The sequence below is a fragment of the Diorhabda carinulata genome, chromosome 1 (assembly GCF_026250575.1).
Source record: "Diorhabda carinulata isolate Delta chromosome 1, icDioCari1.1, whole genome shotgun sequence".
Taxonomy (NCBI): Eukaryota; Metazoa; Arthropoda; class Insecta; order Coleoptera; family Chrysomelidae; genus Diorhabda; species Diorhabda carinulata.
The window spans coordinates 13,901,106-13,916,455 of NC_079460.1; the positions used below are offsets into that span (position 1 = coordinate 13,901,106).

General features: G+C 31.3%; 1 protein-coding gene across 5 annotated transcripts in view; it reads left to right on the top strand.

The window, feature by feature from the left end:
- Window positions 1-15,350, top strand: part of LOC130892829 (forkhead box protein P1-like) — a 257,375-nt gene that overhangs the window by 167,755 nt on the left and 74,270 nt on the right. The window contains exon 1 of one of the 5 annotated variants that reach the window (XM_057798525.1): window positions 14,241-14,341. The exons of the other annotated variants lie outside the window; for them this stretch is intronic. Coding sequence (XP_057654508.1) covers window positions 14,300-14,341 — 42 coding nt within the window. The 5' untranslated portion in view covers window positions 14,241-14,299. Of the gene's footprint in view, window positions 1-14,240; window positions 14,342-15,350 lie in introns of those variants that run through there. 5 annotated transcript variants of the gene reach the window in all.

Here is a 15,350-nt window from a genome sequence, read left to right on the forward strand (position 1 = left end):
CTACCAATATCACCTGTTTGTAAATAAACAATGTTTGCTTTCACTAATAACACCCCTTCGTATAGTGACCACACCAAGATCGTTATTTATTTGTTTTCGAGTTTCGCTCGTTTCCACTCGTCTTCATGCTCCCTCCTTTTTCGCGCAAATCACTTCATCACTAATAAAAAGTCATATTTTAACTCCACTCTTGCTGACTCCGACTTTCCTGAATAATTACCACATAAAACACAACATATTAATGTTCCTCTTAATGCTATTTGATTTCTTATTTATCTCGAAAGATTAAAAATATGTCTCGATAAATTACTTTGTTTACTTCTGTTTTATTGTTTATTCGGTTATTGTTTCTGAAACTTAACGAAATGATATGAGTTTTCATACAAACAAATTCTTTACATAATATCGTGATACTGCATTTTTTTGAGAATTTACCAAGACTACAGTGGTTGGTTCCATGAATAATGAAAAGCAATTACAAAAATTCACATATTCTAATATAATATATGAGATTGTAGACTGTTTCGAATATTCATAATGCCAAAGGTTGAGGATAATGCTAAGGTTTTTCAAATTAAAACCTTTGCAATGATATTAGGGGATGCAAATTCTCCAAAAGGAAGGGAAATGTATCTAAAAGATATAATAGAAAAATGAAGGATAATGATACGATAAATAAACTAACTCCAGAATATGACAAAATTTTAATATCAGACAGGATACAAACTTAAATGGAGACATGAATCAGAAGGAACTGAATAGGTCAAATAATAACAACAAAACAGATTTATATAAAACGAACAACTATTTGGTAATGGCAACAATATAAAGTTAAACTATATCCCACCCGTATTATTAATAAAATATGGAATGGTGAAAGCCTACAAAATAATAGTAGAAGAAAATTTTGACATGTAGAATGCAGCGAATCGTGTATTAAATAAAGACATTGAAACCATTTGGTAAGAAACGAAAGAAAGTATAACAGAAACAACTTATGAGGTTTCCAGAAAATTAAGAAATAGACAAAAAGGCAAAGATAAGCTGGATCGTAAATATGAGGTTAATTGAAAAATAGAAAAACATGGAGTGAGTTGATTAGACTACGACTAAAACAACAGCATCAACTATGAATTGGAGAAGAATGTGGATAATAATAAAAAAAGATAAAACAACCGGTTGGTATAGAAGAAGACAGATTTCAAAATAATAGGAATGAATTTTACAAAAACGTAAAATTGCAATCGTGAAACATAATAAAAAATAGACAGAACTGAGAAAACAAAACACTGCTATCAAAAAATAGAAAAAATACGGGAAGAGCAAAAGAATAAACTTTAAAGAAAACAATGAAATCTAGAAGCATATGGAATAAAAATAGAAAAAAGCTAAAAAATAGTAGGGCTATAGAAAAAGATAGAGGGGGCAAAATTATAGGAATATGTAGGACATTATTATCAGGAACAAATCTAACCATAGAGATAAGGAAACAAAATAAGATTAGTACTGATAATAAGTGTACTCGTATATGAGAAAAAGAAATCTGCCAAAAAGTAAATGTAGAAAAAGTTTTTAGGATTACTAAAACGGTTCGAAGCCAGGAAGTTGGCCAGTTATGTTCCTACTAACTTAAGAACAAATATTGCAAAGGAACTGGTTGAATAATACAAGTGAAAATTCACATCAAACACACTCATTTGAAATCAAGTCAAACAGGAAGATATTCATTTATGTAAATGCAAAATAAAGTGAATTTTTTTTTAAGAGAAAAGAAAAAAACTATCTAGTAACTGAGATCAGTTACTTAAATTATTTATATATTCATATTATTTATATATAAAGGGGTATATGATGAAAATAAAGGAAAGTTGAGAAGTATCCCACAGAGAAAAGTTCCAAAGGCCCAAGCTTGGCCCAGGCTTGGCCTAACCAAGTAGAACTCTGGGTCAAGCTTGTAAGCCAGACTTGGCCCAGTCTTGGTAAAACTCTGGAATGATAACGATGGGCCAAGCTTGGTCGACAAGACTGCTTGCCATGCTTAAATGCCAGGGCTGGGCCAAGCTTAAATGCCAGCGCTGGACTAACCTTAACTGCCAGAAATGGGCCAAGCTTAACTACCAGGACTGGGCCAAGATTAAATACCATGACTTATTCATTACATAACTTTTTCTGCTTTATTTCATTTCTTTATTTATTTTTTATTCAATATGATTTTTTTGATTTTAAAAATAAGCATAAATAAATAAATAACATAAATTTTTATATTTAATCTTACTCTTACTGTAATCAACAATATAAAAATATCAGTTAATTAGTTAAATAAACATATTTAACGCTTGTAGATTGCACAAGTCTGTACCACTATCGTTAACCTCACTCACAGAGCTGATGTTCACATTTAAATTATCGTATCAGACATAGTTACTTTTAGTAATAATAAATAATAAAAAACACACACACTGAATAAACTAGAGATCGGATTGATCAGACCCATAATAAGAAAAAGTAGGCTGCCGACGGGTACTGAACGAAAATACTCGAACCACGCCGTATGTGACCGAACAACCGAAACTTGGGTCCCCAATGAATGGCCAAGACTGGGTTAACCAGGATTGGCCCAACCTTGGTCCAAGCCTGGTTTGTCAACGAATGGCCAAGGCTGAAATATCCAGGCTTGGCCCAAGCTTGGGTAATCATTGGTATGGCCAAGGCTGGGTCAATTAATTGCCAAAGCTGGGTATCCCAGCCTTGGCCCGAGCTTGGGTAATCATTGGTATGGCCGAAACTGAGTTAAGTAGCCTGGCCCACGCATGGACCAATACAGGTACACCGAAGCTAGGCTTCCCAGGACTGGCCCAGGCTTGGTCCCTTTGTCAACTCTGGGGTTTCCTGTATGGGACACCAAATAAAAACATAAAATGAATATTCGTGATAGGATTATCACTGAGGTAATGGAAATAAAGAAACAAATAACAGAAAATGATCTTAAAGTACTACAGAAAAATATAAGGAGAATAATTCTAAGAATCTACCGTAAAAAAGATGGGACAGCAAGAAATCTAAGTAATACTGAAAAATTCATAGAAGACATAGGAGAAGATTTAGATACAAGAAGTTATAAAGAACATGGAGATAACAACAATAAGTTCAATAAGCAAATGTATAAAAATCGCATAACAAAAAATTATTCAAATTCGCATACAAAATAAAAGTTCTGAACAAAGATTCAACATATTAAATTACGATTGTCTTTCTCGACAGTGGCCTCATCATAAATATATATGTGAACAGACTTTAATAGTAGTAAATATGTATGTCGAAATAATATATTAATTTATTTCTTAGCGTTAAGACTTTTTGAGTCTATTGCTTGTAACAAAAAACATATTTCAGTGTGATTTCTAATTTTTTATATTCATCAAGAATTTCGAATAATATATAACAATAAATTGAATGTCAAATCAGATCATAATGTCTCCGTTTTATCAATTTTAAGACATACTAGGAAAATATTTTTGTAGACCCAAAATGTGATCGAAATAAACTCTGAGACTATCTCGGCAATTTTTCCATATTCAATTCAATTATTATTCTCATTCCTTTCAAAGTATGCGAAACGTTATTATTTTCAATAATCTGTGAGATGTTTTTTCAAATTTCGTAAAAAACTTATGATGATTTGTTGTAAAAAATATATCAATCAATATTTCAGAAAATGAGAAAAATCGTGTAAAAGTGTAAACATTGTGTTAAGATGATAAATGAACTTCAGTTTAACATATAAGCGTCGCAAAGAAGGGATCAAAAGGTCGTTGTAACGATGTTGTCAATGAGGATTGATTCTGGTCGTTTATTGAAGTCGGAGCGCAGGTATTAATCAGATGAAAATCTGGAAAGTTTTTCGAAGGTGTCTCTTTGGAGTTGAGCTAAAACGACCCCTCTTGTTTTATTGGCGCACTTTTTCTTTATCTTTTTTCACAGTCCGATCCCGTGTTATGGTAAGGCGGTAGTAATCTCAGCTGGTGACGTGTGACGAAGGATGGCAATCAACGTTAACGGTCATTCGCTGACCGGCGCGTCGGTCCGACCACTTTTCAACTTCGATTCAACCGAGATACGGCTAAATGCTGGGGGATTCCATTCTTTCTATCACGTCAGAACAATCTACCCTTATTTGCAAGAAGATTCAAACAGGGAAATCGATAATGTGTGATGTAATGCCGTTCGTTTTTGATCATTGCTATTGCTATTACTGTCCTTTTTCGCTTCTCACTCTTTTCTGCATTTAGTATAGTCGTACATATTCCACAAATCTATTATTAGTAATAGTAAAAATATAGTAATAAAAATATAACAGTTTTTAACATTTTTAGTTATTTAGTTATACCTGGAGTGTTAAATTTGTTATTTATATAGAATTTTGTATTTTCCGCTTGATTTGAGATCAACTTTTCTAAAATATTGATATTGATATATTACGTTCTGAATATTAATCTTTTTTATGACTATCAATTGATATATAGGAATTAGAAGTTTACCTTAAACTGAAACAAGATTTGAGAAAAAACTTCAATAATTATATAGTGAGTATCCACCAACACCGAATAATCAGATCATGCGGATTTAATTGTTATCCTTTTTTTCACGGAAGGAATATTTTTCAGCAATAGGTCTGGCGGCGCTAAAGCTCATCACCACTTTGAGGTAGTTGATAGCTGAGCCTCATGCCAATCAGTTTATTGCCTTTTCTAAATGGGCGTCCAAAACAAATTCATATTGCCATTTCAGGTTTATAAGGATAGACGTCCATCGGAAGATCGAGAAAACCACTTAATAAACTTGAATACAGGAATTCAGCAACGGCAAAATCTCAATTTTATAGTGCATGGTGCACTATAATAAAAACATGATAATAATTGCAAAGTTACATCCACATCACTCACACCAATGTATTAAGCAATTTATTTGCAACGAAATAAAGAGATTAGTATGACATTCGGGCCATAAACAGTAATTCATGTTATATTATAATAGTATCATGATAATAATTCTTATGATTCTTACATAATAACTATTACATTGTAAAATAGTCTAACTTTATTCACATATCTTCTAGGTTGCGAAGTTCTTTCTCTTATTCTATTTAATGAGACACGTAAAGATCTGAAAAGCTCTACTTGCTGAATATGTAGACTTTCACTTTCTACCAACTCGTTTTTCTAATGTCTTCTTCGAACAAAATTCGATTCATTTCTTATTTTCCGTCATGGCACTGTAAATTCCAATATTCTAATCTTTTTGTCCAAAAAAATATAATTCAGGAAAATCGGTAATTTTCATTGATTAAAAGCGTCTTCTCACTAGAGTTTTTATCCATGAAATTCCACTTAAAACCCTTGTTTTTCAATGTTTTTTAGAGATAATGCCAAATATTGGATAAGTTTGTTGAGTAAAACAAATTTGAGAAGCCTTGTGTTGTAATTAAGAACAATGCAGAGAGAAACAAAATTAATTGTATCTATTGCGCTAAAATATAACTCGATTGAACAAAACTCACCTTAATGAAAATATGCACACAAAAACAGAGCTCTTGAAAGGTACAAAATGAAAATCGATTCTTTCCAATTATATTTTCAAATAGTTTGTTCTCCTAATTCTAGTTTTTATTAAATTATATTTCTCGATAAAACGATTTGTCACGCCCCTGGTTTTCTCCCAAACCCACAAAATAAAAAATTTCATTTGACTAACGAACTCTCGATGCCGTTATATCGATGATCTTTTATATTTTAGAATAAAATATGTTATATATACCTCGGAATTACTAGGCAGATACTATAGTAAATTTTCTAGGATTTTAGTAAACTGTATTCAGTACAATTTCCCATGACAAAAAGTAGTTCTCTTGTATACATTTGATTAAAAATGTACCAATTGGATCATATAAATAGTTGAAGAAATTAAGAAAACCTCTATAAAAATTGAGTGTAGAAGCTTTCTAAATAAATGAATTTATATATTTTGATAATAATATGGGACATTTCTGATTCTCTAATTCTCATAACATATGCATGTCCAGCCTGAAAATTGTGTGAATAAATAATTATAATTCATCTTCCATTTCAAGTTATAATTTCTGAAACTTTTCTTCTTAATAGTTTCTATGCTCTAGCGATATAGGAGAAACTGCCAATATACTTTCAAAAATTTTTACAAGAAACGTTCATATATTTATTGTAGCGAAAATCTATTCCATCACTTGATTTTTATCGTAACTTTGTCTACGGAATAGAAAATGTCAAGTTTCAATTTTATTATGTTTTATGGAATATCGTTCCTGAACGTTAACTCATAACTTGTAGATGTTATTGAATTCGTTCTAAACGCATCTGTTCGAAACTTCTTTATGGGTTAGCAGCGAAGGGGATAACATTATATTTATTTCGTGCTGACTCCTCAATATAGTGAAAAAATTATTTACTCTGGCTTTGGAAATTGTTTAATCGTATAATTGTATATTTCACATACATTGAAAACCAAACATTCATTACCCATTCCTTATTGAAAAAATTGACGGACTGTGCGTCGTATTCAGAGTTGTCACCTTCTATAAATATACATGCTGTTATAAAGATATTTGGTACCTAACCTTTTTCCATATTTTTGGATCAGGTTCTTTTCATTCAACCGTTGTAAGTGTACCCATTATTGTAATTGTCTTTCCTCTGTATAATCTACTCAATATTATACAATAATAAACAACTTTGCTTACCAGAAGTGTAACTATAAAATAGAATCTGCGGCATTAACAATCAAAATTAACACCGAGATATATTGAACATTCAGACGGTATTAGACCATTATAACTAGATATAACTTTTCATATAGAATTAGAAATGATATTCCGCGTGCACTAGGAAGCTGCATATAAAATTAAAATAATTGTTCATCAAAACAATAAATCATGGACGTCTAACCACTGAATACTAAGAACTGAGGATGCGGTAAGGGAAGTTTCCTTCTAGATTCAATGTTCACATACAAAATCTTATAAAAAAAATATATATATAAGTCAGACATAAGAATTCTTGTGTGGAAATTGGTCGTACTGTTTATATCTCTTGTTGTTACTAACATAAGCTATCAGAGCGTCAGGGTCAATTGGAGAATCAGTAAGAGAAAACTAATACATAGTGTTACTTCTACCAATGTCAAAACTAACACGTGAATTATGTTGTTTCGTCCTTGGTTGTTGGTTGGTTTGTTGATCTATTTTACAGTTAAGAAAGCGAAAACAAAAGAGTTTTTGTTCAACTTTCAAGACCATTTCAAATCAAAATAGTGACTATACAAAGTATTTAAACTTTTTTAAAAATTTCTCCGTCTGTACATTTCTGTTGATTAAATCCTTTATTTCTCCTAAATATTAAAATATCAAAGTAAACATTCCTATAAGCGCAGAAAAGGAGGGGAAATTCTTCATAAAAGAGAAAAAAATCTCAATCTTCAACAACAAAAAATGGAACAGGAATTGCTATGTTTTCAAAGTAGTTGTACATCCACAAGTCATACAGACTGAAAACTTAATGTAATATTCTCCAAGTAGAAATTTACAGCGGTGAAAATTGGATGGTGGTTAGGTGTTTAAGTTAGTTTTCAAATAATGGAATTAAAGTGTACGACAATTGGCTTCAGGGTCACCCGGTCTTATTTAACCTAACCTAAACAATTCAATTTGAAAGAAAGTGCCTGCTTAGATTTCACTCGATAAGTTATTTTCCAACTTCTTTTTCATGGACTTTCTTTCTCACATTGTTACTACTGTAACATTACCTCATAATCCTCCAAAGTCCTCTAAAGACACTGTGTGAGTTTGCTAAAATTATTGAAACTTATTATATGGAAAGGATACACAGAAACCTATACAAATATTTATAAACACGTCAACAAAATGGGGAGAAATCCCCGAGGAAAACATTTATGTATTTTGTTTTTGAAAGTATCTACAGGACCATTTTAGAAATTTGCCAACCATTCTGACAAAAAAAGTTGTTTTCCGGACTTGCAAAATTATAGGTGAAATCGTATTATATACGAATGGAATTTTGTTGTTATATTCACGCGGCTTATAACTAGTGAAAATCAAAATTTGTTACATTTTCAAAAAAATTAATTGTGAGAATGTGTTTTGTGAGTTTTTGGAAACATGATAATAATACAGTGAAAACATAAATTAGTTCACATGCGCTCCATTTAAATAATTATCTTGCAGAAGATGATTGAAATGATGAAGAAGGATTGAGAGTTGCCAAAACTGCAATATGCCAGGCTATGTTCTTTAAATTCAGTATGAGTTAAAAAAATGATCGACCAAACGAAGTAACTGTAGAACTATGAATAAATCGTTTCTGATGTGTTGCAATATCACTTCATCGATGACTTGGAGGAGACAAAACGTGAATTGATCATTTCGTTCTCACAGACGAAAAAGCAGCTCTAGATTGAAGCTTTCTTAATCACCAAGGAAGAAAAAATTCAACGTTATTTCCTCTGTCGATGAAGTTATAGCAACCATATTCTAGCATTAGCCTATCAACACCAACTCATGATCGTTATCTTGCCATTTTGACAAGATTAATCGAAGCCATCCGACGCAAATGAAGACGCATGTTGGGTGGAGCTGCCCTCCAACACATCCTGTCTTAAGTAGGAACTACAATTTTCATTAAAAACAATTTATAATTATGAGAATCTGCTGGAGCGTTAAATGAAAAATAACTTCTTATGTACGTACGTGAATGCGTTAGTTTCCATGAAAATTTTCTAGAAGCACTCAATGTGGCTATTTCAACAGAAAGGGGCGTTGGAATACGTAAGTATGAGGGGTGGGCTCATAGCTGTCGAGCTAGTATACTTTTGGGGGTTTCGTACGGATTAAAAAATTGTATCAGTTTTAAAACAATCTGTTTTAGAAAAATAACATTTTAATAAAAAATTAAGTTATTTTCCAATGTATAATGCAAATAAGTCAATAAATCTAAACTATTTATTGGTTTTGAGATTATAGAATGATTGGAAATAAAATCCATATTTCTCTTATAAATGGAAATTTATTCTCACAGAACTAGTCACAAAATTCCTTTTGACATATTAAAACATCTTGATTATAAGTACGCCTATGGATGTTACGAGAAGGGATGCGAAAGCGATGCGGTTCTGAAGAAGGAAGACATTTCGACCTCATAATAATTGCCTATTATGTGAATTCAGGCTAATAAATCAAAAAGAAAATATGCGCTTTTTAAATTGCTCTTTAAATTCATATTGGGTCTTTTTTCGCATTTCGCCCTAATTTTTACCTATTTAAAAGAGATTATGACGGCTTTGAACAGGTTTCATATTATTGTGTACAGATTTTTGATTTATTTAAAAGATATCGAACCAAGTAGCATTGAAAAGGGTGGGAAATGAGAGTATTACGGTTAAATTTATTATAAAAACTGACAAAGCGATGACTTAACATTTGAATTTTCCTATTGCTACAGTGTGGTCATGAATAAACGTTTCTTGCTGATTTTCACATTTTTGTTAACTTTACAGAAAAATTACTGAATTAAATCAGGCCACTCGCATAGTCAATTAGCAGTACTTTTATCAACATATTTGTGAACAATACATTCTGTATACATGTCCATTTTTTCATAATCTATTAAATTACAAACACAATTGTTAAGACCGCATAATTCTACATTTAACAGTTACAAAATTATAGTTGTTTTTTAATTAAAATTATTAAACAATTATTTATGTCTATTTCACATTCTCATTAGTAAAATGTGTTTATTGTAACTGGATACTTAAATTTAACGGTACGTTTCGAAATTTCCAAAACTGCAACCTGGACGATTTTGACACATTTTGAACAAGTGGATTCAACTAAAAATCGCCCTCAAACGGACCGACCAAAGAACGTAACTGATGATAACTAAGAAATGAGAAATTAAAGGAATTTGAATAAATATATTAGTTGCTTATTTTCGAGTAACGGTGCGCCCTTTATACTTCTAATCGACGACGCATGTTATTATAATCTTAGCCGAAATTAGCAGGTTACGTTACTCTTTGAATAGACTGTATGATAATTCAATATCAATGTTGACAACTTGCAGTGGATTATTTGGTTTGGCTCCTTTATTTTCTTGCCTCTTCCTAAGTAACTATTTTTCTTGTGATTAACTCTCTGAAGGTAATTATTTGATTCTTGTATATTCGTCAATAAAGTTTCATTTATTTCTATGTTGTCATTATATTCGAAAATTTCTTTTTGCAGCTGTAATAACCTTCTAAAGTATGAAATATTTCAAATTAACAAATAAGTAGATCTATTTATCTTATATATACTCTTTTTGAAAAATGTAATTATACATTTTAGTAAGTTGACGTCAATACTTGTTGATAGAGTTAATTTAGTTTCTACTTACTGAATGTACCTTTCTCTGTACGTAACATGACTAGACTGCTCTTTTTCTCAAATGCATTGAATTGAATATATAAGTGTCTCTAACTAAGAATATTTTTATTGTTTCTATTATTTCGAAAATGTTAATAATAGGCCAAATAAGACTCTAAATACACAAATATTGAATAAACTTGATTCACAAACAACAATATGTATAGGGGGTATCACATTTAAGAGATATAACTTCCTCTTTGATTTTATTGTATCGCAAAGCGTTGAAATCCGGCCCGCGACCAGCAAACAGAAATTAAGTACAATTTTCTTTTTATTAGAAATTACATTCTCATGAATTGGCAGTAAAGGCAGTACACGTCGGGCATAAAACCCGTAAGTCCGACTGTCGTCGAACGCACTACCCATTTGAGGCAACTATTTTTAAACACCAGCAAATTGGAATTTCCTTATCTAGGTCACAATACCCAAATATAGTTGCCCACGCCCAGAAAATAATGGCTATGTTTGGTACAAGGAAATTGTTGGGAAAAATGTTTTCAATAATGAAACTAAGAAAAAATTGTCTTCGTAATAGGCTTTCGGATGACCCCCTTTTTTCATTGTTAACAATTCAGCATCACATATGGAGCCGGCTTATGATGAAGTCATGCAGAAACAAAAACAGTTCCACATGTCACATGTTCCCACAAAGACCAGCGCCCCTCAACCTTTTGCTTCGCAGCTAATTAAAGTTCAATTAATTAAATGTTATTAAAAATGTTATTTTTCAATATTGCACAATAAATTAGTATTTCAGAAAGGCTCATTTTTATTTTAGTAAATAATGTAATGCCTCGACTTGGCCCGCCATATATTTCGTTAGCAAAAATTGGCACGCGAAGAAAAAAGTTTCCCCATTCCTGGTATAGCCATACAGTCCTTGCGATACCTATTTCTGTTCTGGTTATTAAATATTTGAAATCAATTATTTCAATGATGGTATGCTTATAATGTCCGCTGAATATTTAACAATATCGTATTATTAATTAATAATGGGTGAAATTAATCCATAATCATTTTTCATTTGTGTCTATAGCTCCTCCATATTTACTCTTGCAACATTTCGTCTGAAATTTGCTAAAGTAAAATAATTTAGATCTGGCTGGCCATTCAATAGATCCTTTTCAACCTATTCAACTGCCTAGAAACATAGCATCGAGTTATTAACGAACAATTATTGAAGTTCGTGTATTAACATGTAGAAACCAATGAAAAAATCTGCCAGTTCCAGCTCTAATACTTCTCGCTCAAATTCCGAATATCGTACTCCATTGAGAGAAATATTATTTGTTCTGTACCTTGTCTTCGCATAAAAATTAACTTGTTATTGGCGCTGTATAGTTGATTTATAATTTCCTTTCGAATATCTATGAGGATCATCTTCCTGCAGTTTCTGGAGGAATTTTTATTCCTGCTACTATACACTTTCTAATTTGAATATCATTATGGTATCTGCCTGGCAAAAGTATTGGGGTTTCCTGAAATAGAATGTAGTCCATTCTTTTCTATATGTTTGCTAAGCAATGTAGTACTTGTTTTTCTAAGATGCCGCTTGTCATTCCAGTTGAACAACCTAACAATATTCTATAATTTTAACTTGAGAACATTTGTTGACTTTAAAAAAAAACACGGTAATAGATACCATATTTTTGTAAATTACTAGCAAAAGCAAGTGGAGAAGACAACATAGAAGACACTGGGAGGAAAATCAAGTGATACGACTACATAAAAAAGGAAAACTAATGTGCAAAAACTACAGAGCAATATGCTTATCGCCAGTTGCCGCAAAAACATAAAAGAGAATTATCGAGACAGAGATAAAAAACGCATGGATGAGGAAATGGAGGAGGAGCAAAGTTTATATAGAAAAGGGAAACAAACGAAAGATGATACATATATATTAAGAGTGAGAGGCAAAGTTTAAATAGACGAAAGAAGATCAACGGAAATTATAATGGAGATGGGAATGAAAAAAGAAGATAGGATAGTCTCACTTATCTCCTTTATATTTGTCATGAATAGGATGATGAGAAAAATCAAAGAAAAGAACTATAAACTATCTACAGAAATCAAGAACCGGTAAAAAAGACGAAATTGAAATCGTTGCAGATACATTCAATAAAATGGAAATAGTCTTTTCACAGAAGATGGGAAAATAAATATAGAGATAGTGTACAAAGTAAGGAAAGCAAATCAAATATACTAAGTTCTTGATAAGACAATTTTCGGGAAAAATAAATAGGAAAAGGAATGAAAACGAAAGGATACAAATCGATAATGTACCCACGTTAATATATGAATGTGAAGCTTGGGTATAAAAAAGAAATAAGATAATTTTAGAGAAGATAAAATAGGAACCAATGGGGAAAAATAGTTAAAAGATATTTAAACTGGTACGGAACCATAAAGAGAGGAGCACCACAAAGCCTGATAAGAAAAGTGACAGAACCAAAAAAGATATAAGAAAAGAAGGAAAGGAAGACCCAGGAAAACTTTTATAAAACAATTAACACAGGAAGGGACAGAAAACCAAAAACAATACAGCAGATGAATAAAATAGCAGAGGTTTGGGAAAACTGGAAAAGTGGGTGAAAGGAGAATGAAAAGGAAAATCCCAATATTCTGACGCTCTAAATAGCATAAAGATTTCTTGCGAAGACGTTAATTACTAGTTTTTTATAAAAATAATAATGTTCCAAGGTAGCACTAATTTCATTTTTCTTGTAATAGGAAAGAAACAAAAATTTGATATTTGACAACTAAGCACAACTTTGTATACTCTTTAAAAGTATCAACCCAAATAACAGTGTTGTCATACAAAGAAAATTTTTCGACGTCTTTTAGTCGGTACATCTCATATCCATTTTATTGAATGTAAAAAATCACGATTTGAATTATTAATCGACGGGTATATGCTATTAAAATTTTTGTGTGAACTACCGAATCCATTCAATAATTATAAACTCATATGGTTTTCACTTATAATAATCTATACTACCTCACAATAATTTTATCACCATAACCATTTATTTGTACAGTTTCTGTTCCAATGAGAATGTGTGACTATCCTAAACTTTGCATATCTAACCTTGTTTATCTTTAAAAAAAGATAGTAATTTCAATAAAATCAAATCATAAGAATGTTTTTCATCATATCTAACGTTTTTTCAATAAGTACACATTCTTAAAGAAATTATAGTTTCAAGAATATACTGAAAATTACCCAGACGGTAATTGCGAAACATAATCAAGTTTGCTCTTGAAAATTTCAAGATATTCGGGACAAGACTGAGTAAATAAAAGAAGTAGAAGAAAAGCTCACGTGAAAAGGAATCGAAATTCAGTTTTTACTTCACATCAAGCGAGTACAATAATTTGGCGGCGGGGTATTTGTCAGTTTATTATTAGGTGCGGGACAGGACAAGCTAGACTCGGAGGATGGGGTACAGCTTGCAACTGGAAGACGTGGACCTTCAGGGAGGTGGTAAAGTGGAGGTGTCAGTATTGCGCGGAGTGACTTGCGTGCGTCCGCCCGCTTCGTATTGCCGGCTCCGCTATAGATATACACACATACAAACAACACAAAGTGCAGCGGCAGCGGCGCATCTATGAACGCGCGGACCGCCTACGAAATCGTCCTAGCATCTTCAATGACCCTTTTGCGCAACAACACAACTAACTCTTGTTCTTTCTAGTGAAAAAGAAATAATTAATAGAGGCTGTTACCGTTTATGTGTTTAGTTGTGTTTAGGTGTTGTTCTGTGAGTGTTGTGTTTACCACTACTGATGAAGTATTGCGAAACGCGTATGCTGGCCTCTTTTGCCCAGGTACATTATTATTTTTAGATTATTTATACATCTATGTCTACATTTTACTCATTATTATGATAGTTTCAACAGTTCTTTACAACTATAAAATTAATAAGAACTTAAGGAGAAATCAATTTGTGCAAATAATAAATGAACATTCTGCGGTTATTGATATTACAACGAAGGTTAATACTTCTAAACGTATTGTTTATCTTTATACAATGCTATTAATGTAAACAAATAAATAATAGCTGATATTGGTGTATTGTTGCTATTTATCAATCGATTTATTGTTAATTTATAATAAAATATAATTTAAAACTGACCTCGCATATTTTAATCACGTAAATTGGTGGATTTTTCATTTTTTCTTTGTGACAACGTGTTGATTTTATCAATTTTCAATGTTCACTTGGTGTCAACGATTTGTTTATTTTTAATAAGTACCTAAATTTTTTTGCCAATTTTCAAATTAAATGAAATATAATATAATAATAAACAAGTCATTCTTTATTTAATTCGAAATATTTCATGTTGTGATTTATTAGTTTCTGGACATGTGCATGTCGCCATAAGAATTTTCTAAATTTGATCAACGTTTTAAAGGGTATTTATAAATAAATCAGAATATTGATGAGTTTTATCAATTTATTCTCTTTTCGTTGAATTCTAGTTAAGTAAATAAGGAAAAATAAATACGTGAACATCATTTATAAAATAGGGAATGCACAGACTCGCATAACAATATAGTTGAACAAAATAAAATAGAGGTAATGAAATTAATAAATAATTGAAATTATACTAAATTAACATAGAATGAATAATATATATATATATATATATATATATATATATATATATATATATATATATATATATATAAATTTCTTCAATTTTTTATTTCTTAGACCTTTTGATATATTAATGCATCTAAATGTTCTTGATATTTTAGGTCTCTTCTGTTTGATATTATTTTGATAAAGACTTAAAGAATAGTCAGAAAAGTCGAAACGTCAAAATTTATCTT